Raw genomic sequence first — 25,231 nt, 5'->3', positions numbered from 1 at the left:
ACTTACCTAACTCTGTCGAGACATTGTTTTTAGCAGTCACTTCTTGACGGGGCCAGGAATCTCTCTACACGTGGCACTGCCAGGGGGATTATTAGCACCATTTTGGGGGTGATTGGCTCCAAGCCACAGCACATTGTGACATTTGCTAAAACGGAAAGGAGTTCAGCTGAATTGTTGGCAATAGAGGAATAGCAGTCCTGCAATCTCCCAGACAATCCTTTCCAGAGAATCTTGTGGTTGCTAGCATGCTGAGATGGTTGCTGGTCCCAGCCGAAGACAGGGAGCATGGTGCTTTAGCACAATAAGTGGACTCAAGTGTTAAGAAGGTACTTGGAGACTTCAGCTTCATCTTCACTAGAGCTTCTGGGTGTACCATTCTTGCACAGCACCACAAAGAAATGAGAAGTAGTCTGCAAGTGGGATGCAAGCTTCGTCCGGCCAATGCCAAAAGGTAAAGGATCATTGCTGACTGTGTGCATGACATCCTGAAGAAGGGCCTCATATGTTGACCAACCGCCCATGGATTAGTGCCCCCATGCTCACTGAAAAGAAATCTGGAGGGTACCAACTTGCTGCGGGTTATAGACCATTGAAAGCACGTGCCAAGGTATAGCGAGGCAAAATTATCTGTAATACCCATGCCTTGAAAAGACTGACTGCTGACACAACTTGGCTGAGCCCAGTAGTTCTCAAGCTTTGACATTTTACAAGGACTTTTTTGGATTCCCGTGAGGAATGAAGACATCATCAAGATTGCCTTCACCTGTCTAAGGTTTTGCATAGGCCACCGGCTGAAGAAGAAGCCCGGTGAAAGCGGGAGTCTGAATGACACAGGAGAACACTCTTTGGTTATAGCCGTGGAAGGGAATGCAACGAAGTAGCGGCAACAGGGCTGCAAAGGATGGCGTGGTCGGGAATTGGTTGGGAATTGAATTGGGGAGCGGGTCTTAAACGATGGCTGGTTTTAGGCAGTCAAAAGACACGGAACCGCGGTGACCGTGCAAATCACATGTATATAACTTGTCATTGAGCTTGTTGACGCGATAAGGGCAATCATAAGGGCGCTGCAAAGGCTTGCGGACTGTGTCGCAACGGACAAACCCGAGTATGGCTGTCTTCAAGTCAGGTGAGATGCAAGGGGAATCACGGTTTTGTGGGCGAAGATGTGGGGCACAAAGATTGCGCAGAGCGGAGCGCAACTGCATCACATACTCGGACGGGTCAGGGCAAGGCGAGCTGGATGTAGGATCGAACAGTTCTCCGGGAAGGCAGAGCGATGAACCATAGATTAGATCAGCAGGTGTACACTCAATGTCCTGCTTTAACATTGACCTAAGGCTAAGGAAAATAAGAGGCGGGGAAACTGTCCAGCTGACCGTGTTGGGTTGTGCCATCAATGATGCCTTCAGTGACGGTGGAAATGTTCAACCATGCCATTTGAGATAGGGTGGCATGCTGTGGTGTGAATCTGCAAACTTCCTAGCAAGGCCATGAGCTTTTATTGCGATAACATTTACATGGATACTCCAGGCGTACTTCTGCCGCCACAGCAATGTTCCGCATAAAGTCCAAGGGCGATAACAACGTTGCCATGTGCCCGACGCTGTATGTAGTGAAATTGCTTTTGTTTGTAATGCTGCCCATTAACCACTTTTACACAGTTCGTCTCTGCACGCAGTATTCTTATAAGGTCTGAATACCAAAAATGATACGTGCCTGTAATTTACTTCTTTCAGCTGATGCCATCCTGTGGAGCTTCCTACCACAACTACTGCTGCTTACCTGGTGCCACAACATTGGATGAATGCACAAAAAGCCCGGAACGAGCATTTATATAAAGAGAAATAAATATTTCCTTACTTCACGAGGTGTCATGCATCTTTTATGAAATTGCACGTGGATTGTTTGCAATAATTTTTACTGAATAATAAAATGATTCCGCACCAAGACCACGCTCAGTTGAGCAGTATAAAGAAAAAACAAATGGCACACTGATCAGCGCAGCGGGCGTAACGCATTTCAGCTAGCGTTCAAAATGTGCACGCCCATAACCAAAACCGGAAGTGTTACTCTGGTATAATGCTGGTGGCTAGGTGCGCTACAGTCAATTCGGCCGCTGGTCTCTACGGGAGTGTCCGCTCTTGTTGACTGTCTTTCTCTACAACGTAACCACGTAAAGTGCAGGACCAAACCTGATGCGGTCTTTTCTCACTCCCATTTACTCTTCCATGGAACTTAATGTATATGAATACTGCTGATAGTGCAGCCATGTGAGAGAAAATACTGGTTATGATACAACAATTATAGAGGGTATAATACATGAACACACCTCACTTGATGACTGTGGAAACTCGTTGTCATAATGCTGGAGTGAGGAATCATTGCAGCAGCAGCGAGCAAATTCACCTTTGTGCTGCATTTTGCATGAACGCTAACTAAGCTGCCGGAAACGCAGGGCGCGGCGGACTCTGTCCCTGTCAAAGATGGCTTTCAAGATGCAGCGGCCCGGACCGCCGACCACATAAAGCCACCAAACATTCAGTCTACTAATACGTGTGTTCGCTACAGTTGAGCCCGCTTATAACGAACCTGAGCGTAACGCGGAATTCCTTTGTTGTATCCAGAAGTTCGTGATATGTGGGCCACACACAAAAATTGACATCAATCAAGACAAAAATTTATTGAGAAAAAAAATCGGTGATCGTTGTCTCATGCGTGCTGGGCCAGCATTTTTTTTCTTTCTTTTTTATTTCTTCCCGTTTTCGCGTCGATCGCATCGCCGCTCCTCCCTGCCTCCAGCAAGATGCCGCGGGAAAGCCGTTTCTCGGAGCATGCACAGCACAGGGTCGGCGGCTCTCACCACGTGGAAAGTGGTCCGCGACACTATGGCGTTCGCTGCAGCCGATCGGCTAGGCTCACGGCGTTCGTTGTAGCTGAGACTGAGAACCATAGCCCTAATGTATATTTTGACGGTCACGCCGGTCTTGTTCGTGATAAGTGAGCGTTCGTCTTAAAGGGAAGCTGAAACGGTTTTCAAATTCCATGAATTGCTGGGGTTGGGAAGAACAGACCTTTTAATTTATGGTTCTGAAATTTTTTTCTTCGTTTTGTTAATATAAGGGACGGAAATGGCTTTCTAAATCCCCCCCGCGGACATGCCCCCGTCGCTTCTCGGAGTGCTGGGTGAGGAGGCAGCCAGAGGAGAGAACCGGCGAGAGTGACGTCATTCCAGGGGAGCGTGCCGGCGGACCGGCGTGCTGGCATGTGCTGACGTGTTTTTTCCCGTCCTGCGCTTTACTAAACGACGCTACGAAAGATCTGCCGCCGCTCATGTTTGCTTTCTTTTGCGATTTTCGTGAACTGTGCTTCCTTTCTGTGCTGTGTGAATGCCTACAGCCAAGGGTGCCCAACATGCCCTCGTTCTGTGCAGCATTCGGCTGTGCGAACACAGGCGGGTGAGACGATGTGGTGTTTCACACGTTCCCGAAGGACAAGAAGCTTGCAGCGCAGTGGGTCCGTGCGGTGAGGAGAGAATTTCGTGCGGACGAAATCAACTGAACTGTACTCGGACCATTTCCGCGACAGTGATATCATCACAGCTTGACAACGATGCGGGCAATCGGTATTCCAATTCTGGTGTTCCGGTGCCCACATTGATGCACTCGAGAAATGCGAACATTTGCAGCCATGAACGTCTGGTAACACAGTTTTAGCGTAGCCTGATAGCCTTACGACCAATGCGGAAATGCGTTGTTGCTAGTGTTCCGATATCTAGGCTTGCCTAGCGACATTCGACATACAGTTGCAGTTACCGTAAAATTACCATGTTTACCACACGGCGGTGCTAAAACTGCCTAATATCTGTATGTCAACACTAGCATGCAGCACGCATACCGATTCTTGATCGAGCCACAATCGCAAAGTAGTCGAACCATAGTCTGAATATTGCACATATAATCCCCCTGGCCATTTCGACCTGGATGTGTATGATAAGCAACTTCCATGACTGTACCTCGCAGCACTGTATGTGCGCGCTTTGTAACGCGGTACTTATGTTCGCGATCGTGTATCAACACGCAAAACACCACCAAACTTTAGACAAGCGGCGGCCAGGTGCTTGACATCGCAGAATTGCACCCGTGTTTACAATATAATGAGAAGTTAGTGCTTCGGCATTCTTCCAGCAGCAAGTTCCCAGTGACCCTTTAGCGTTTTTTCTCCTGTTATTGCAACGTGCAGCTACATGAAAAAACGTAGGTACCAGCTAATATTTCCAATGCGCGAGAAGGTGCACACATCATTCTCGCTGTTGGCACACTCAACATCGTCGTTGTCGCCATCGTTTTCTGTATCGGCTGTCGGTTCGAACATGTAAGACGAAAATACAAGCTGTCTGAGACAGTGAGAACGTTCCACAATCTTACAACTCATCTGCGAAGTCAGACCAGAACAGCGTGCTACGCTCTGAAACGGCGGCGCTGACCGGTGATCCCCGTGAATGACGTCACATCGGTCCCGACCAATCACGGGCAACAGCGGCATTTGCGCGATGCCCTGAGGCGCTGGTGCGCATTTTCTTGCAAAAAAGAGCCACTTGCGTTTCTTTCCGCCCTTTTTAAACTAGGTATTCATGTTCAATGGACTAAAAACTGTAGAATGCCGCAGGGAACTCATTTTTTCGAAAAGTGTTTCAGCTTCCCTTTAAGTGGAGCCGTTATAAGTGGGCTCGACTGTATATGCAAAAATTGGCCACCATGGTCGGCCATGTGAAGTGGAATTATTTTCAAAAATAATTCCTTTACATTCTCAGGCTTGCATACTTCCTCTGTAGCACTCTCCGAGACATTGCACACTCAATCAAATGTGCTCGTCCTGCCACACAAACCCGAAAAGTGACAGACATAGTTACTGCCACTTTTGCTTATTGCCATGCTAGTCAGCAATGGACATGTGCATCCCCAAGGTGCATAAATAAATTTTTCAATTCATATCAGGCATTGCACATTTCGGTTTCTTCACAATCTGCTAGGTAGCCAGTTTGCTGCTCAAAGAGCAACCAATCACACATTATCGCACAAAGGCACTAGTACAAATACAGCTGAAGGAAAAGACCAGTCACAAAAGACAAAGGACAAGAAGAGATGTTTACACCACAATGACTTTTCAATGCTTTGTGATTAGTGATGCTGGCCTTGCTGGGACTATGCCGTTTTTAATAAAGTTCAGTTGATAGTCCAGCCATTGTGGTGTGAACATCTCTTCTTGTCCTTTGTCTTTTGTGATAGGTTTTTTCCTTCAACCAACTGGCCCAGATGTCAACCCTTCTACAAAACAAGTGCACACAGGTGCCTCCATAGACGGACAGTGAATGTCTCCATATCATGAAATGCAATGCATGCATACTGGAGCGGCCTTGCTAATGAGCGCCACCAAGTCCGGAAAAAAAAAAGGGTCTTCAGGCTTGCAAAAATGGATGAGCCAAACTTACGCTGCATGAGTGGGAATGTCACAGGCAAGGCGCAGGAGAGACACCAGCACCTCAGGAAGATGGTCCCCCAAAACTTGTTCTACAATCTGCATCAAACAACAGTGTTTGCATTCTCATATGCAACTAATCGCTTACAAATGAACGGTCAGCATGTATTCTGTATGCATCAGATACATGGGAAGAGCAAGTGGCATGGAAAAAGTTGTCAACATATTTCAAAAATGAAAAGAGCCCAGATCAGGTAAAGCAGAAAGAAACTGTGCACATGTATCAATGTTGTGAATAAAAATTCACCAACAATTACGATACTCTCTAATGCAAAGTTGGAGCGCAGTGCTATACATGTTTCCATTTCGCATATATTGTCTGGCTTGAACAATCTGTCTCGTGCGGCATGTTGCAAATGAAGTGAAGTATGGTGTCACTGCCTCGCTAATCGGGAAATTCCGAGAGGCAGCATGTGGGTGACGAGTTGGCACGACTAACAGCAGCCGCCACAGACAGACTCCACTCATGCAGCACTTTGTTTCCACATTTGGTATTGGTGGACCTGCTCGCCATGTCTCATTGATGGTGTCATTGGCGAACAGACAATGCATGCTATTCTGGCGCCACCTTGTAGCAATCGTCACTGCAGGACAGGTCTTGCATTACACTACGCTTTTCTTCTCACGCTTTTGCCACACACCCCTCCTCCGCCGTATTGTGTTCCTACACCCTCTTCCTCCGCTTTCCTCCTCGCACTCAATTCGCTACCATTGTCTTTCATGCCCCGCTGCCCTCCACTTTCGCTGTTTAATCCTTCACTCGTTCGCTCGGTTATGCCGACGCTCAATGCAGGAGCTGCACTGTAAACAAGCAATGCACAGTTGGTCGCACCTACCAACTAGAAATAATAGCAGAATTGATGCAATGACCCTTGGAAGAACCGCAGAATGCAAGTGTGGTTCTACCAGTTGAAGTGGTAGGATGCAGTCTGTCAGGCTGCTGTCAGGTATAACTGGTTGACCAAGCAACCCTGCATACTTCCCTCCATGCTCATCACATGAGCCAATTCACATGGGCATCACTCATGTAAGCAACAAGACAATAGAGCATGCTCTAACGAGTACTGACACAGAGTGAGAATGGTGGGGGAACATTTAAAGCCAAAGCTTCTTATAAACAAGTCTCACCAGACAAAAAAGTATCTTGTTGGATCCAGTATTCTTTATGCCCTGTCAGGAGGGAGTGGTAGTGCCAGTGAACCTTTAAATAATTATGGGGACTGTCGAAAGATGGTGCAAGTGTTGCATGGGAGACAAGACATGTGGAATGTACTTGCTGCACAAAGCAAAAGGTGGCGGCACTCGAACTGGTGGTGGGGACAAAGTGTGAGCGGGGGAACGATGGACTAACATGGAGCTCATTAACCCTTTCGCTGTCACAGACATACCGGTACATCATCGCGCTTCCCCCCTACAGTGTCACTGACGTACCGGTACATTCTCTATCATGCGTTCAAAATTTTGCGCCTGAGCGCAAAGCTGGCGCTCCTAAACTGGCCACGCCATCTGTTGACTCCTTCTACAAGTTTGTATATTCGCCCCGACCTGTGTAGTACATGTATTGAAGAGTACGGTGCGACTGCCACTCCCCCCTTTCTCTTCGCTGAGTGGCGCGGTGGCTCCGCGTTCGGTGGATCATGCGTCGCGCACGTGTAGTAATGGGTTCAAGGGTTGTTCTGCCATCTCCGCTGGTTTGAAGGTTTTTATTTTTCTTCTGTTGGTATGTTTGCTACGGCGCGTCAAGTTCAGGCGCACGCGCCGTTGCCTCTCCGAAAAGAGCGACTCGATTGCTGCTTTCACTCTCTCGCCGCACCCTTGCTTCCTACTTGCAGCAGTAAACGTAAAGCCCTTCGAACTTTGTTTAGCCTTTTTCCATCTCCCTCTGTCTTCTTGATCACGCAACGTCCCATTTCTCTTCATTGTGCAGGCGACTGTAGGCGCATCCTCCCTGCGCGCGGTTACTTTCGGATGGCTCAGCGCGCAGGACCTTCGTCTGCTCATTGGAGCGGTGGCTGAATTCCGATTCAGAATACGCGCCGAGCTCGGATGCGGACTCGGACAGAGTCGCATGCGAGGAAGAGGTTTCTGCATCGTCAGATTAGGATGTTGAACGGATTTTATAGTCAGGCTGATGATGATGATGTTTACTAACAACAGCTGCAGAACACTGAAATGTGCATATTGCATTGACTATGTTATTTGTATACCAATCATAATCAAAAATAAATTGCTATGTTCATTCCCTGTTATGCTCGTTCCCTGAAACCAAGCCGACACTGGGGGTGCGTCACGGCCAGAAAGGTCCGACAGCGAAAGGGTTAATAAAGTAAACATGAGTATAGGCTCATCGTCAATCCTAACAAGTGGGGGATCTACATGGAGATGGTGAATGCGCATGAAAGACTGCTTTAGCACTTGTGTGGACAAACCGATAGCACTGCCATGCAACATGAATAAGTTGCGGCGGCCGCCAGACAAAGACTCCTGGCATTCCAACGGTAAGACGGCAGAGAGAAACAACTTTATTGAGTCCTTGATGGGATTAAAGGTGGCCAGAGAGGCGGGAAATAGCCCCTCTCACCCCCTCCCTTATACGGCAGCCAGTCCTTTTAACCTAGCAGTGGGCGCGAATCCTATGACAGCAGTTGCTCTCATTTTTCCTTAAGGCAGGTCAAGTGCACGAAGACACGGACGGCGGAAAGAGGACAGACAAGGCGCTGCTTCTAACTAATGTGAGAAATTTCAGTCCCGTTTCATCCGGCCCTACATTGTTCGCAAACAGACTTTGCCAGGTAACTGTCGTGTCACTCCAGTTGTTCCGCCTTTGGACGGCCGCTGCCGTGCCACAGAGATCGTCCATGTTTCGCGTTTAAAGCCTTTTATACGGCGTTTGCCACCATAACCAGTGGCCAGGTTGGCCGCTTCAACACGCAGGGAAAATTGTGTGAGCATTATATTAACCCTTCATCTTCTTCCTCTGTATATATTCATCATCATGGCCAGCATCATCGTCTTCAGCGCGCGACCTGCTAAATAAACCATCGAGGCTTAACAGCTGTCTCGCAGTACTATCTTTACTTCATATGGCTGTCTGCTAATTTACCATCACATTCGATGCTTCACTTTCTGGCGAAACTGCACCTTTTTTGAAAAGGGAAGACTTGAACTGTCAACCTCAATCGGTGATGATGGTAGATGGAACATCGAAACGTGACACCCACACCAAAAGGAAAATTTTAGCCATATCGGTGATGTAAAACGTCTCTGGCAAATTAGTAAAGGAGTCAATGCACATCAGCAGGTACAGTGCTCACAGAATGAAACAGTCAATTTAGGCCTAACTAATGTGCATATTTTCATTTTTACCGGCTGCAGTTCGTGACACATTGACGTAATTTTGGCGCGTACACTTAGATCGGAGTCCGCGTCACCTTTGGTGACCAGATTCCTAGCGACATGACATGGTACTCTTGAGTACTTTGCACATGTGCAGGGTTCTACTAAATGCTCCCTGTCGCGTTTCATTCCGTGAGCACTGTAGGTTTCTTCATCTGATGGAGGCCATGGTCCTCGAATGTCAACATGGACCTTGTCGAAACGCTCTGAAGGTGGTGGGAAGGAACCATGCAGGGTCAAGGTACGACAATGAACCTAGGATTGCTGGCAATGCAAACAACTGTGAGTCCACTCATGAATGTCCGTGCTGATACCTGGCAAGACAAAATGACAGGAATAAGGTGTTGTGTGGCGTGGCTTCCGGGATGGGAGAGCCGAAAACAGCACGACGAAGCCACTAGGAACAAGATGCCTAGGGTTCCCAGCACACATGTCGCGGAGAATGGGAACAATGGAGGACAGAAGGGTAATACAGAACTCGATCGTTCCAGAGGCCATGCGAAGCTTAGCGATTTCTGCAACTTGTGCTTGCGTTGCAACCAGGGCGCTAAATTCGACAGTTGTTGGCAATGCGATACAAGATACAGACAGTGTTAGGCAAGAGAGCGCATCGACGGTAGCATTCGCAGATCCTTGCACATGCTGGATATCAGTCATGAATTCCGTGATACAAGCGAGGCGACGACTTCCACGTGGTAAAAGCTTGCTACTGGCAGATCTGATGGCAAACCTCAACGGCTTGTGGTCTGTGGCAATGAGAAAACATTGACCGTCAAGGAAGTGCCTGAAGTGACGCACACCCATGTAAGTAGCTAGGAGTTCACGACCAAAAGTGCTGTAATTGCTTTCGGTGGAGGAGAGACTGCGTGAAAAGAATGCTAGCAGTTGCCATGATCCGTCAATGCACTGTTGTAAGGTGGCTCCGACTGCCACTTGACGCATCTGTCCTGAGACAGAGCGGAACGTCAGGTATTGGCTGAACAAGAAGGGTGATGTCAGCGAGCTGTGTCTTAAATGACTCAAACGAGCTTACCCAGGAAAATACTGCCAAATAATGAAGATCTGTGTTCTCACTTTTTTTTTTGCAAGTTGTTTATTTTGACCGTCCGCATAATTCGATCAATTACGACGGTTCCATGAAGGCCAAGTTAACGGAAGACAACTGTATTTGCCATGGACTAATTTTTACAGTTTTGTAGTGTCAAGTCAATAATGCAGCATTTTCGAGCCGCACTATCATCTCAGTCTTGCTTTTTACGAGGGAGTTCTGAAGATGAGAACTATGGCATCCAGTTGTACCTTCTCATTCACTCCAGTTCTCTGCCTGGACTTTGCGAGGTGGGCTGCCTGCCAGGTCTCTTGACTTGTACACCCCCGTGATGAAAATGGGCAGTACACAAGGCCATCGCTACTGCACATCATGATCACCAGCCTGGCAAACAATGTTGCTCACCTTTGGTGACAGGTGCTCCTGGAGGAAGCACAGGGGCTCCGAGTTGGGCAATGCACGGCTCAACACAGAGGGCGCCACCTGCCGGAGCAACTCCCTGGCAGGAATGCCCACGCTGTCGCTCACAAGCTGGACAGCCCTGATGTTGCAGCACTCCACAACTGCTGGCAGGACCCGAACCCAGTGGCACCTGCCGAGACACACCACTTATGGAAAGCACACTTTTGATGAAAGGGGAGCATGTGGCAAACATTGGCCCAGTTGAATAATTGCAGCATGCTACTATGAAGATGCAAGGACACATGCAAAAGACGCACATGACATTGGACACTAGTCAACAGCAGCAGTGATCAGAGCTTATAACTATGAGTTCTTCAGCCTAACAGGACTTTCATTAGAGTACTTTTCTACAAAGGATTGATGCTGGACATTGTGTTGTCTCAGCGCATGTGCGTCAGTGCACATGGCGGGGCTTGATGTCATGCATATGTCGTGATTATGTCGTGATCATGTCGTGAGCCAACGGGGGATTTAACCCTCTATTGCATGAATTATGAAAACGTAATTTAAAAATAATTTTTTCAGCTTCCATTATTTATTGAATGAGCAAACACATATACAAGAAGTTTAAGGAGTTATAATGACTGTATTAATAAAGATACAGCTTTGTGCCAAATATGGCACACCATGAAGATGGCTGAGCAGTCTTGCTTCCATGGGCGAAAAACAAAGCTTCACGGACAGTGTTCTTTTTAGCACGATGTGTGGAATGAAATGGAACAGTTTGCTGCGTTCATGCACAGATGAATGTTGCACTTCCTGCATCTTACCGACGACTTCTTTGTGCAAGACGGCCGCTTACATATTTGTCTCTTCTCATCAAATTCTGGCTAGTGGCCGACTTGGTCAGATCAGACGTCTTTGGGTGGCATTGCTGCAGCTGGTCCCCATGCTTTTTTTGGCTTGCACCTGGAATTCGATGTCTTGACTGTTGTGTACTACGTGCGGACGGGGACGCGCCCAGGCGCGCAGCGTGACGAGCAAGAAGACCAGCAGGCGCCGGAACAGAGAATGCTTTATTCGGAACAGCGCGTGCTTCTTATACACGCTGGCGGTTGCTTATCCGCTTCTGATAACAAACACTGAACGACGCCTGTCGGCGCTATCACATTCCTTCCCCCACAAATTAAGTTCCTTGGCGAAAGTCCTCCGACTCGTAACGAACAGGTTGGTGCCGCTGTCGTCAACTTCTACGTGGTACGGCAGGGGGCTCGGGTGACGTGGGCTGGACGGGTGCCTGGCATAGGGGCCGTGCTGGTGTGGGGGTCGTGGGCTGAACGGTCACCTCATCCTCTGGATTTGTTTGAAGATGCTCTCGTTGACCCACGGTCTCCCTCCATGGGCTGGTCCCGCTCGTGCACAGCCGTCGTGCTCCCGGGCACGTACGGCAGGTGCTCTGGAATGGCTGGCTGGGATGACTGGCGTGGGGTAGACGTATATGCGTGCTAGGAATAACTGGCCAGACGCAGATGATCAACGTGAACAAAATGCACTTTGCTCATCGTGTACCCCAAGTACGTGACAGGGCTAATGACCTTCACTATTCAGTTCACGCTGTTTTCTCCCCTCTGACCGTTTTAACATAGACGCGGTCCCCTTCCGTGAAGAAGCGCCATGGAGAGCGACTTCGGTCGCGTTGAGCCTTGGACTTTTGTTGCCCCTTTAGCATGTCTTCTTGAAATGATGGCTTTGGCAGCGACAGCTTTGTACGCGGTGCCCCTTTTAGAAACAGTTCGGCTGGTGAGCGGCCCGTTACTGCGCATGGGGTTGTCCGATAGGCAAGCAAAAAATGGTCTAGGCATTCTCGTAGCGTCCTGTGGCTGCCGGAAGCGTTATCATGGAGTAGTTGCTTACGCAAGGTTTTCTTTAGTGTTTGCACACACCTCTCAGCTGCTCCGTTAGACTGCGGGTGATAAGGTGGGCTGTACGTGTGACGCACTCCCCATGACTCGAGAAAATCATTGAACTCTCGTGCCGTAAACTGGGGGCCATTATCTGACACTAGCTGTTCCGGCAACCCGTATGCAGCAAAGAGGGTACGAAGCCGTTCAGTGGTGTTCAAGGCCATTGTCGACTTCATGTGAAAGACATCAATCCAGTTCGAATAAGAGTCAACACACAGCAAGAATGAAGCGCCTTCGCACTCGAAAAAAATCAACGTGTACTCTTTGTCAGCAGCGAGCGGGAAATGGCCAGGGTTCCAAAGGGGCGCGGGGAGCGCTACTCTGCGTTGCTTGGCAGATTTTGCAACTTTTCACGACAGTTTCGATGGCTGCGTCAAGCCCAGGCCACCACACTAGGCCGCGAGCTAACATCTTCATTCGGACTATTCCAGGGTGCTCAGCATGCAGTAATGCCAACACATATTCTTGCAGTTTGGGCGGAACAACGACCCTGCTACCCCATATCACAGATCCTTGCTCTAGCGATAGTTCCATTCGTCTGGTGTGGTATGGTCGTAGCTCGGCTTCTACTTGCAGTGGCCATCCACTACGCATAAGTTCAGCAACCTTGCACAGCATTTTGTCCTGTCTGGTAGCCTTGGCGACATCTCTGGCTGACAGCGGCGTCGTTCCAAAAACTGCCAAACAATCGGCCTCTTCATCCTTTGCTTGACTTGGAAGTGGCAATCTCGATAACGCATCGGGCACTTCCATTTGGGACCCTTTCCGATACCTAAGCTCGTAACAATATCCCGCGAAGGTAAGCGCCCATCGTTGCATGCGCGCAGCGGCCAAAGTTGGTATCGGCTTGCAGGCACCTAGAATGCCGAGTAATGGCTGGTGGTCCATGAAAAGCGTAAAACGACGGCCATACAGATATCGATGAAACTTTTTCAACCCATATATTATGGCCAACGCTTCTCTTTCAATTTGCGAGTACGCGCGTTCCACTGCTGATAATGTTCGAGAGGCAAACGCAATGGGCCTTTCGTCCCCGTTTGGTTGCACATGCGAAATCACTGCGCCCAGTCCGTACTGGGATGCATCGCAACTGAGTACAAGTGGTCGCTTTGGGTTGTAGTAGCAGAGTACTGGGCTCGACGTAAGCAGCTTCTTTGTTTTGTGGAAAACAGCAGCGCATTCTTTGGACCAGTGCCACCGCAGACCTTTCTTTAAAAGAGCGTACAGCGGTGCTGCCACGGTCGCCAAGTTCGACAGGAACTTGGAATAAAAGGTCACCATGCCCAAGAATGATTTCAATTCCGTTGCGTTTGAGGGTTCTGGCGCAGCCGTAATTGCTTTAACTTTTGATCCCAAAGGCTGGATTCCGGCTGCAGATATCCGGTGGCCCAGGTACCAAACTTCCCTTTGAAAAAACTTGCATTTTTCCTCTTGAAGGGTTACATTGTGGGCCTGAAACCGCTGGAGCACTTGTTCTAGCCGCTCGCGACAGTCCGACATGCTGGTACCCCCAATGATTACATCATCAATGTAGCATCCTACGTGAGGAATACCACTGAGAATTCTGTCCATGGGCGACTGGAATACTGCCGGAGCGCTTGCAATGCCAAAGGGCAGACGCTGGTATTGGAAGAGCCCTTTATGCGTGTTTATCGTCAAGAGTGACTTGGAGTCGTCACATAGCTCTACTTGCTGGTATGCAGAGGCTAGATCCAAAACGCAAAAAACACTCAAGCCCTCTAAAGCTGCGAACAAGTCTTCTGGTAGCGGAAGCGGGTAATGCTCTGTTTTCAGCACGGGGTTCACAGTGAGCTTATAGTCACGACACAACCGGACGTCTGCCCCTCCGTCCTTTGGCACAGCGACCAAGGGTGTTGCCCAATCGCTCCGTGTTACCCGCTTCACGACACCGGCTTCCTCCCGAGTAGCCAGCGTATTTCCCACTGGTTCAAGAGCGAAAGGTACCTTACGTGCTCTGCAGAACCCGGGTTTGCTGTCCGGTTTTATTAGTATTTGCACTTTGAACCTGGAAATTGGTCCTAACTGCTTCGAAAAAACAGGCGCAAATGCTGTTTCAGCTCAGTGACAATGTCTACTGACCTTATGGCAGCGACTTCGTTCCAATTTACCTTTAGTCGACTCAGCCAGTTTCTTCCCAAGAGGCATGACCACTGCTTTCCTGCATCATCGACTATTATCAGGGGAACGATGCAAGTCTGCTTGTTGTATTTTACTTGCACGTCGACCGAACCAAGAACTGGGACAAGCTCGCCCGTGTACGTTCTTAACGGATCAGCCACCGCCTCCAAGGGCAGGTGCGCCCAGTTCTGCTGATAGATTGTCTTTGGCATCACCGTCACTGAGGCGCCCGTGTCTACTTGCATGGTCACGTTGTGGCCGTCTACATCCACGGTAACATAATACGCGGACTTGTTGCTGGTGATACTACAAATCTGCAAATCATTATCCGATTCTTCCGTGGAGTCGTCCACCCAATTTAGTTCTTTGCATGGTTCGGTTCCCCGCCTGCACATCGTCCCGAGATGACCTTGCGTGCCACAGTTGTGGCACTTGTACCTGCGGTATCGACATGTTCTTTCCGAGTGGTTTTTTTCCACATCGGAAACATTCTATTGGTTCCGTCGCGACTCCTCGCCTGCGGTTCTCTCTGACGCGGCATTGTGGGCCTGAGAGCTTGCCTATTTGCCTGGTTTCTGCTGTCAGGTCCGTCTGACGAGCTGCTTCCTCAGACTTAATTTGTTGCGACTGTTTCGATGCCATTTCGCGGTTCAAAGCAATTTTGCAAGCCCCTTCAAAGGTCAAAACCCCGGCGTCAGCCGCAAACAGCTCCCGCTGGGTGTCCACGCATCGCAGCCCCGCTACGCGCCTGTCCCTCAAGGCTTGGCGCTGGACAGATAGGAACATATATCTAGTGTACATCAGGCCTCTGGTAGGGAAATCAGGTGCAAGTCTAGCAATAGAAAGCTGGATCGGGTATTTTGAGGATGGTCTGCAACTTTCTGATTGACATTTTTGCTCTGAATATAACATTTGAGCAGTTGATTAGTTATGAATAATTTTGTAGTTAGGAGAAATACAAAAGAAATAGTCCGACTTGCTCTAAGCAATGGCAAACGACATTACCTCGGTTCTTTCCAGCTATATTGCACTTGCACATACTTAAAATTGGGCACAGGTTACGTGAGAGAGAACACGGTACAACAAAAGTGGAAGACGATGCTGGTGGGCTACTCTACCCATTAAGTGGATTGAGTGGCAGTGGCATTCTTGAGAAAATTATCTTACACTTTAAACTGTATGTAAATATTGCAAAGCATTTTCACCGAGGCATGCACCAATGATTAGGGTGACTTACTTCCAGAACTGCGTGGGCAACGGGCAGCCAAGCGCGGTAACAGGAAGCTCGGCCAAGGGGAGACCCCGTCTCAGCCAGTGGTAGACTACAGCAGGCAGGTGACCTTCTGCCCAGGGCTTGGTGTCCGCAAAGCCAAGGACCTACACATTGAAAGAGAATCGTAAAGAAATTTGGCAGAACTCATTTCACAATGACCATCGACAGTAATGCATTTAGTATTGAATCAATATAGCAACACAACGTACTGCCACCACTGAAACTAATTGTGCATTTTACTTCACTTCACTTTATTTCCTTAAAGACCCTCATGTTGGGGTATTACATAAGGGTTGGGACACATATAGGTTAACAACAGTATAAAGAAAAAAAAATTTTTTTTGAACGAGTTATACAAACAAAAATGATTATTGTAATGCAAGCGCACGCGTAATTTGGTTAAGGAACATAGATGGGCATGTGATGGCAGCAAGTTCTTGGGGAAGGCCGTTCCAGTCGCAAGCAGTCCGGGGGAGAATGACGAAGCAAAAGTTTTTGTGCGTGCTCGTGGTCGAGATACCTGCTGCTGATGTCCGGTGCGAAGAAAGAAACATGGTGGGGAAGGGCAGATGTGGGGTTCCTGTGATAGCTCGGAATAAAAGAATTTATGAAATAAGCCCAAACTAGAAATGTGGCGACGAAGTGCAAGAGTAGGTAGGTTGGACTGCGATTTCAGAGATGATACGCTGATATCAAAAGAGTACGAGGAATGATTGAATCTAGTTGCCCTGTTTTGAACGTATACTTGTTTCGGGGACCAGATGGGCGATGCGTATTCTAATTTTAATCGAACTAGTGATTTGTATGCGAGTAGCTTAACATGCAGGGGGGCAGAGTGGAGATGACGCTTTAAGAAGCCAAGCGTTTTGTTAGCAGATAAAATAATATTCGCGATATGGATATTCCACGTAAGATCATGACTAAGATGAACACCAAGATATTTATATGATTGGACAGGGTAGATAGGAACGTTAGAGATAGTGTAGGGAAACAGGAGAGGATTACTGTGACGGTGGAAAGATATATATTTGCATTTGTTTATATTAAGTGTCATTAGCCAGTCATTGCACCAGTTTTGTACCAGATTTAGGTTATCTTGTAGGGATTGTTGGTTAAAGGTGTCAGTAACTGTTTTGTAAATAACGCAATCGTCGGCAAATATCCGAATATGACAATGTAATTTCTGAGGTAGGTCGTTAATATAAATTAAAAACAAAAGAGGCCCTAGGACGGATCCTTGGGGCACCCCTGAGGAAACTGGTAGTAAGTTAGACATTTGTTTATTAATAACGACTGTTTGGGAGCGGTGAGTCAAGAATTCTTTTATCCATGCTAGTATGTCACCATGCTAGTATGTCACAATGCAAGTTTAGGCGGGAAAGTTTCGGAAATAGGCGGTTATGGGGTACCTTGTCAAATGCCTTAGCAAAGTCGAGGAAGATTGCGTCAGTTTGGAGGTTAGCGTCAAGGTTGGCATGCAGGTCGTGAACGGAAATGGCTAGTTGAGTCTCACAGGAGTAACCTTTAGGAAATCCATGCTGTGATGAATGAAAGAAATTATTTGAGTCCAGAAACTGCATTGTTAAAGAGTAAATGACATGTTCCATGAGCTTGCAGGGTATGCTGGTAAGTGATATGGGGCGGTAGTTAAGTGGTGAATCTTTTTTACCCGACTTGTGGACTGGGACAACCTTCCCCGCTTTCCAGTTGTGGGGTATGATACCTGTAGAAATGGACTGCGAGAATAGCAAGCATAAAAACTTGGCAGACGTGTGGCAAGTGTTTTTCAAGACCTTTGTGTTGATTTCATCAATGCCGGTAGATGAAGAAAGCTTTAACTTATTTATAAGAAGGGATATGCCGGTTTCTGAGAACGTAACGGCTGACATTGCATTTGTGGGGTCACTGGCTGTCATGAGGGGTGGTGGTTTTTGTTCTTTAGTGAATACAGATGCGAAGGCAGAATTAAATATATTAGCGCACTCAACGTCTAAAATAACACGTCCAGAATTGTCAGTCAGGGTAACAACGCGCAAAGATTGGGGGTTTAAAAGCTGCCAGAATTTAGTCGGGTTATCTGTAAGTATGTTTGGCAAATCGATGTGGTAAAAGGAACGTTTAGCGTATTTTACTGCGACCAAATACGCCTCTTCAGCAGCGTAATATTTTTCCCATGCGCAGTCTGTTCTGCTCAGTTTAGCACAACGGAAAAGGCGTTTCTTTTTATTTTCTAATCTTCCCAGAGTCTTGGTGAACCATGGCTTGTGGTGGTTAGCGCGGAAGCTGCATTCGGGGATATATTTATTAGTCAATTCATTCATTTTATGTTTAAACATTGACCAGTTTGTGTGGATGTCTTCTTCGTCAAATGACCCCCGATATGATGGAAAAAAGACCTCCAATTCCGCATTGAAGACCTCATAGTTTCCTTTGTTGTAGAGAGAAATTGTTTTTTGGCAAGTTGTTTTTGCTATTGGGGTGAAGTTAAAGCATGCATGAATGACTTTATGATCGCTGATTTCACAAAGTAATAGCGTTGAGGCTGTCGGGGTGGGGTGGCTAGATAGTATGAGGTCAAGAATGTTAGCAGTATCTCCGGCGATGCATGTAGGCTGGGTTACTAGTTCGGCTAGGTTAAAAGTTAAGCAGACATCCATAAGTTCACGGGATTCATCCTGTCTAAAAATAGGACAATGAGGGGCACACCAATCTGTGCCAGGATAGTTAAAATCCCCAAAAAGAAGAATGTGTGCCTTAGAGTGTCTAGCTTTAAGTTCGTTTAAAATGTTGTGCAGTTTACGGGGGAATTCGGGGCTATTATGAGGGGGTCTATAACAAACACCAATTAATATAGATACTGGTGTGGCGCGACAAAGGAGCCATAATATTTCAAGGTCTGATGAGATGTTGATGTGGGAACACTTTAGCTTATTGCTTGTAGCAATAAGGACGCCACCCCCTTGAGAGTTTGTGCGATCAGTGCGGAAAAGATTAAAGTTAGGTAGGTTACAAAGAACTTCAGCGTCGCTTAAATTATCAGTCAGCCAGGTCTCTGTCAAGATGAGCAGGTTGCTGGCCATTGAAGACACGAGGCTGGACACAAGATCGCTCTTTGGAAGCAGGCTGCGTATGTTGGTATAGATAACCGAGAGGCAAATATTCTCTCGAGGGGCGGTATCGCAAAGATTAGGTTTGTGACGATGGCGAGGTAAGCGCTATGCTATTTCCGTAACCGTTTCTGTGGCAGCATCGAAGGTGTAGCGTTTTTTTCCGAGAAACAATGTCTTGTACCGCAGGGAGAACAGTCCAGTTTTTGCTTTTGCAAACGCGACAAGGTGTTTGTGCGCTTTATGAACAGGAAGGGAAAAGATTTCTCCGATGCTAAAATCGGTGCCTTTAACTTGGGCCCATTTGAGAGGACAGTTTCTTTTGTTTTAGAGGACAAGAATTTAACTACAATCGGCCACTGACGGCCATCTTCGTAGCGACCCAAACGATGTGCACGCTCAATTTGACATGGGTCCAAGGCTATCCGTAATTTGTCACGACAATGGCGGATTAGCAATTCTTCTGATTCAACGAACGTTTCGCGCGAATTAGAATCCGAAAGGCCATAAAATATCAAATTGTTGCGGCGTGACCTATTTTCAGCGTCATCCAATCGAGCTTCAAGGTTACTAACAAGAGCAGCAGTCTTAGCGGATACAGATTGGATACAGATTGGAGTTGGTGCGGTGTGCACCAACTCCTGTCGCCGCGCTTCCCTCACTTGGCACCGTCTGGCACCACAAGCCTGCACATGGCCTCCAAAATGCCCGAGAAATGCTTCATGCAGCAACCGGGCTTGTCTGGATGGATGTTATGAGCGTCCCCTTTGGAACGGGGCGGTAGCCACCAAGCTCTTGCTATTATACTGCCTAATGTCCTTCCTCGGTTAAGCAATAAAAAAAGAAAAAAAAAACACTATGAAGTCCCATAAACACATTTTCTGATCTCCTATTGCGAACTGTGCTTTTGTACGTCTCCGTATTTTGCCGTTTTCCTACTTTTCTTCTACCAATCCTCCAATCGCCTTTTACTAATCGTTATTGCGGCAAAGTTTACTTTTCCACTGCTCTCGCTGAACCCAAGGGCTTCGAGGAGGCCAGTGGTGCCTAAATCGACAGCTCGGAAGACATCTTCAAATTCTAATAAAACATGCTCCGTAGTTTCCCTAGCTTTACCGCAGCAAGCACATGCTTCTTTTTCCTTCTTATATCTCGCTTTATAGGTGCGTGTTCTAAGGCATCCCGACCTCGCTTCGAAAAGTAATGAGCTTCCCTTTGAGTTATCATAAATTGTTTCTTTCCTGATTTCGTTTTTTCCTCTTAAGTATTTACTCATGGCAGCTTTCCTTTCCATTGCCGCCACCCATGAGATTATTTCAGCCTCTCTGACTTCCCGCTTGACCGTCTTTGTTGCTGTGTTGCCCACCCTACAGGCCGCACACTTGCTGGTCAGCTTCCTAGTTCTTTTCCTCCAATGTGAATCAATGTTTTTCCTGTAGAGATACCTGAACACTCTCCCAGCCCATTTACTTTCTTCCGTGAACACGCAGCTTCCAAGACGACGACGGAATACAGAGAATTGTTCCCTGGCTTGTCACGCACCCAATAGCGCATAATCAGTCACCCCAGTTGGTAAGAGGTTCAGAGAAAATTGCCGACACACCCAGAGCATTTGTGGCACCAACTGCTAAAGTGGTGGGTTGCCGTCCTTGAGGAACCCTTGTAACGTGGGTTCAATTCTGCCTAGCATATGTGAAATTTAAGGGATCTTCTTCTTTTTCTTTGTCATTGTAGAGTGGCATATACCTAGTTACCCAAGTTTACGTCAACGACGTTCGTTGAAGAGTGGCAGACACCTTCTGGCGGTGACCCAAGTTGGCATCAAAGAGGCTCGACGAAGACCAACCGGCATAGACAGAGTGGCATACGCCCTGTGCTCCAAGTCGGCGTCGAAGAGTTTCATTGAACATGCCCAGTCCGGCATCTACAGTGACCCGTGTAGGCGTGAAAGAGGCTCAACGAAACACATAGGTATGTACACATTGCCAGACACTCAGCCCCCCAAGTTGGTCCAATGGTTGTTTTCAAACCCTGTTACCCCAGCACAGCAGCCCAAAGCGCTACCCATTTGACCATGGACTACTCAGTGTCCCAGTTAAGCATGGGAAAATGGTCACACGCACACACACACACACGTACGTACACACACACACGCAGGCAGACAGAAATGTCTTGTGTGAAAAGGCTCCTGTTAGGGCTGCACGTTTTTTTCCGTTGACAAGAGGCGACCCTTAGACGGGGCCTCGAACCTTTTGGTTCCCTCGTGTAAGGGTCGTGACCTGGTACGCAGAAGTAGTGAGAGCGCGCATGCAGCATCGGGGTCAATTTTTGCCATCGGGGCCAAAATTTGCCAATGTGCACATGCAGCATCGGGGCACCAAACCCGATTGCTTCTCTGTTCGAAATTTGTTTTTCCAATTTGGGGGCAAGTTAGGGGTACAGCCGTTACATGAGTCGATATGGTATTTTCATGTGTTTTGGTCCTAATGCACCAAAAATATTGTCATGTTCGCCTACAATTCCTCGCGCCACGACACAGCTGGCTATTCACCCTTCTATCACCTCTTCAGCCGTGAGCCGACTTTGCCTTTCGAGACTCTCCTTTCGACCACACTCGGGATGTAGTACACTCGGGATGTAATAGCCACAGCGACCGAAGCACGCCAGATTGCCTGCATTCGTCTCTCTGCTTCACAGACACGCCAGAAGTGCCGTTACGACCAGTGCCATCACGACGTGAACTACGAACCAGGTGCTCTTGTGCTAGTTTGGTATCCAACTCGGCATGTTGGTCTTTCGGAGAAATTCCTCTGACAATACTATGACCCTTACCGCATCCTTCGCCAGGTGACTCCTGTCACATACGAAGCGTCTCCGCTGAATGCCACGGTGCTTCACCTCTCTCTGACATCATCCACGTCAGCCGTCTCAAACCTGACCTTTCCCAGACCGATGAGCCGCACCAATAAGGGGCTTTTTTCGACGGGGGTTATGTCACAGTCGCTAATGTGGGAAGAAGAGGACGCTGATGGTGGCCTAGGAGACGATGACGAATAGTTTAGTATTATCACTGCTCAACGCTTGTTGGCTCAGCCATTAAAAGCCATCTGTAAATAGTCGCACGCTTCTTCCTTCCCGTAACAATATTTTCAAAAGTTGTGAGGTAGAATTGTTGGTTTGTATGTAACGCAGTATTATTCTTGTTTATCGATAAACATTCACAAGTCCCAAGCAGATGCTGTCAGAAATCATAACGTCAAGCAGTAGAAAGAAAATACTGAATTTTTCAGTTTTTCTCTAAGCACTTGCCATTGGAAACAGTACAGCAGCACTTGATTTTGGTTTGGTGTGAGCAAAGGTTTTCCTGACTCATTTGTCGATGCTTTGCAATCATTCTCTTGAGCGTCACAACAAATGTGCAGAGTGGTGTAGGGCCTCAGTGAATGGGATTTTGATGCTGCATAATAACACACAAATTGGCGAGACTATACAGCTATTGTGACTTACTCAATGTTCCAAATTACCACGAGCTACATTAAAATTAACGAGCTTCTACTGTAACGACTTACTAGTCTATATTTTTAATGTTGACAACATAACTGTGATGTCCTAAAACATAGCAATCAAACTTGCTACTAAATGCATCTGGATATCAATTTCAATATTCGATTCAATATTATGAGTATTCATTTCGTATTCGAAACTTTTGATAGCTGTATGGTGTACCCCCAATTTCAGACGCCAGAAGAAACAATACTGTAGCAGGCAAGGATGGCATTATGGGCATCCCATAGGAATTTTTCTTCAATTTAATTATGGAGTTTTACCCACCAAAACCCCAATCTGACTATGAGGCAAGCCGTAGAGAGGTCCTCTGGATTAATTTTGACCACCTGGGGTTTTTAATGTGTACTTAAATCTAAGTACACGAGTGTTTTTGCATTTCACCCCTGCGTTGGTGCGCAATTTTTTACTGTCACACTCACGAAACTAGAGTCAGCAGCACAAAAAAAAAAGGCAGACATTACAATGATAATAATCAGCCTCAAACATGGCACATACCCACAAAGGAGGATGTACCGTATCCACTCGCATAATGATCGCACTCCTGAACTTTGTTGTCAAAATTCGATTTGTTTTCTATCCCGTGTAATGATCGCACCCCGAACTTGTCGCAGCTATATGTCATGTGCCAAGTCAAGATAATGATGATCGCGCTTACCATCTGTTGAATGCTCCGTGAATGACTCTTGAAGACAAACCAATCGGTCTGCACCCAGCCAACATTCTTAAGCAGGTGCCCCATTTCATTCCCTTTATCATTTTCCGCACTTCCACGAATAAAAAAAAGCTGCAACCAAACTTGCCTCGGCTATATTATTTGTAGGCTTCATAATGGTTTTAGTCAACAACAATATAAAGGGCGCCTTTCGATTCTTGTCGTCTGCACTCGTTGGCACGCAACAAATCGCTAGCCGCAATGATAGTGGCCACGTTTACACTGATATGTTAGAAGTGTACCCTATTCATACGCCGCTGCTTGTAACACAGCTAAGATATTCGCCCACCCTTAGCGGAAACATGCCATATTAGGATAAAAGTGAAGACAAATGCCGCAGTTTCCGCAGCGTGCCCACCATGTGTTTCTATGTCACTGAAGCTAAGCGTGCCCATCTCTTTCTGTCCCCTCAAAGTCGACGTGGCTACGTTATTGTTGAAAACTTGCTCATAATACCTATATTATTCATTCATGATATGAAGAAACTGTTTCAATCCGCATAATGTATTCACGAGAGAAAAATAATTGCATTTAGCGCATTCGGCTTGCTCCGCCGGCCGCCATTTTTGTTTTGGTGTCCCGCACTGACAGCGGCAGTCGCCTGCTTGTCATCCCGCCGCAAATGTGGGATGAAAAAAGAAATTTTTCTTTTCTTGGCAAATTTAACCCACGTAATGACCGCACCCCTGAATTGGTGTCAATATTTTTGAGAAAAAAGTGCGATTATTGTGCGAGTAAATGCGGTATACAGGATCAGGCAGTTAGTAGAAAAGTACATCAAAGGCCCCACTGGCAAGTAGGACATTGTTACACTCGGCGACCTTCGGTACTGGAAGCATTCAACGGACTGAGTGTTGCGTTTGGGGATCCCTTCCCAGCAAAAAGCCCTGCACTAGCACGATGATGAGAAAAGACCAGCGCTCAAGCAAAAGTGGCCCTTTCGAAAACGTTTCATCTGTGCTCCTCCCGTGGCACACGGCTGTTCACGTCACATGCAGACTCCACGTACCATAACGCTGTTTTCCCTCCTTCAGGATTGCTCAGAAAAACAGAAACACTGATCAGACACCGATAAACTTTGACATGCCGACAAGCAGGCCAGTCGAGGAAAGAGACGCGCACAGCGTGCTTGTCAAAACAGGTGCACGCTTCAATGTGATACTTGCAATAATGGCAGATGGCCGGAAGCGGCTGCGAGGATGAGCTGGGGTGCGATCGGAGATCGCTGTTTTGTTTGGAGCGCGCGTTCAGTTCCGCCTAGCGCAAATGGCCTAGGCTGCACCGACTTTTCACAGCGGACGTTGGTGCTTTATTCTATGGTAGAACCACGATGCAGATGAAGCGGCCAGCAACCTGAACTGCAGGTCTGGTGGTTCCAATGCGGAGTGAAGTTTATTTATTTATTTATTACTAATACCTACAGCGCCCGAGTTGGGCATTATCGTAGGGGGGTTAATTACAAACATAAAAGTCAACTTCGCGAACAACGGCATCATATCATCTGTGGTACGTATTAGAAATACAATAATCGTAATTATTAAAGAAATACAACACATCCAATACTAACAACATCCGATTATAAAATTTGTTACACAATGCATAAAGTGGCACACTGGAAATATTGTCTAAAACAGATTCACATAAAGTTCTCTATGGCAGATGAAAAATTGGGTGCAGACACTATCTCATCCGGGAGCAAATTCCACTCTGCAATTGTTCGCGGAAAGAATGAAAACTTAAATACATTAATACGACTTTGGTAGGCCCTTATTTTCTTGGAATTGTCGCGTCTATTAGACTGATAATGAGGTGGTTTTAAATATATGTTCTTATCGATTCCTGTGTTACCGCTGTTAATATTGACACGTGTACTTATCTTTATCGGGCGACCACGTTTCGCCGCTTAACAACTGTAATCGCACAGCGACGGACGCGCCTGCATGTATCCGACGTTTCTGGAAAGTTATCGATGATTCTACCCGGCTGTCTGTTGTCGCCGAACCTTATGTTATCTGATTTCATCGCCTGACGCGAATGGCGTAGAACATTGTGGAATACGCGCGGGTCCCAGCGATTAGTCTGGAACAT

General features: G+C 47.2%; 1 protein-coding gene across 1 annotated transcript in view; it reads right to left on the bottom strand.

Annotated features, from left to right (window-relative positions):
* The window catches only part of LOC126523920 (uncharacterized), a 132,851-nt gene that overhangs the window by 71,412 nt on the left and 36,208 nt on the right, over nucleotides 1–25,231 (bottom strand). The window contains exons 4-6 of the mRNA XM_072289029.1: nucleotides 15,722–15,861; nucleotides 10,385–10,571; nucleotides 5,489–5,574 (exon numbers count right to left, since the gene is read on the bottom strand). Coding sequence (XP_072145130.1) covers nucleotides 5,489–5,574; nucleotides 10,385–10,571; nucleotides 15,722–15,861 — 413 coding nt within the window. The remainder of the gene's footprint in view (nucleotides 1–5,488; nucleotides 5,575–10,384; nucleotides 10,572–15,721; nucleotides 15,862–25,231) is intronic.

Source organism: Dermacentor andersoni, chromosome 6 (assembly GCF_023375885.2).
Source record: "Dermacentor andersoni chromosome 6, qqDerAnde1_hic_scaffold, whole genome shotgun sequence".
Taxonomy (NCBI): Eukaryota; Metazoa; Arthropoda; class Arachnida; order Ixodida; family Ixodidae; genus Dermacentor; species Dermacentor andersoni.
The sequence above is the reverse complement of the archived record's forward strand: the minus strand, read 5'-3'. Positions and strand labels throughout refer to the sequence as shown.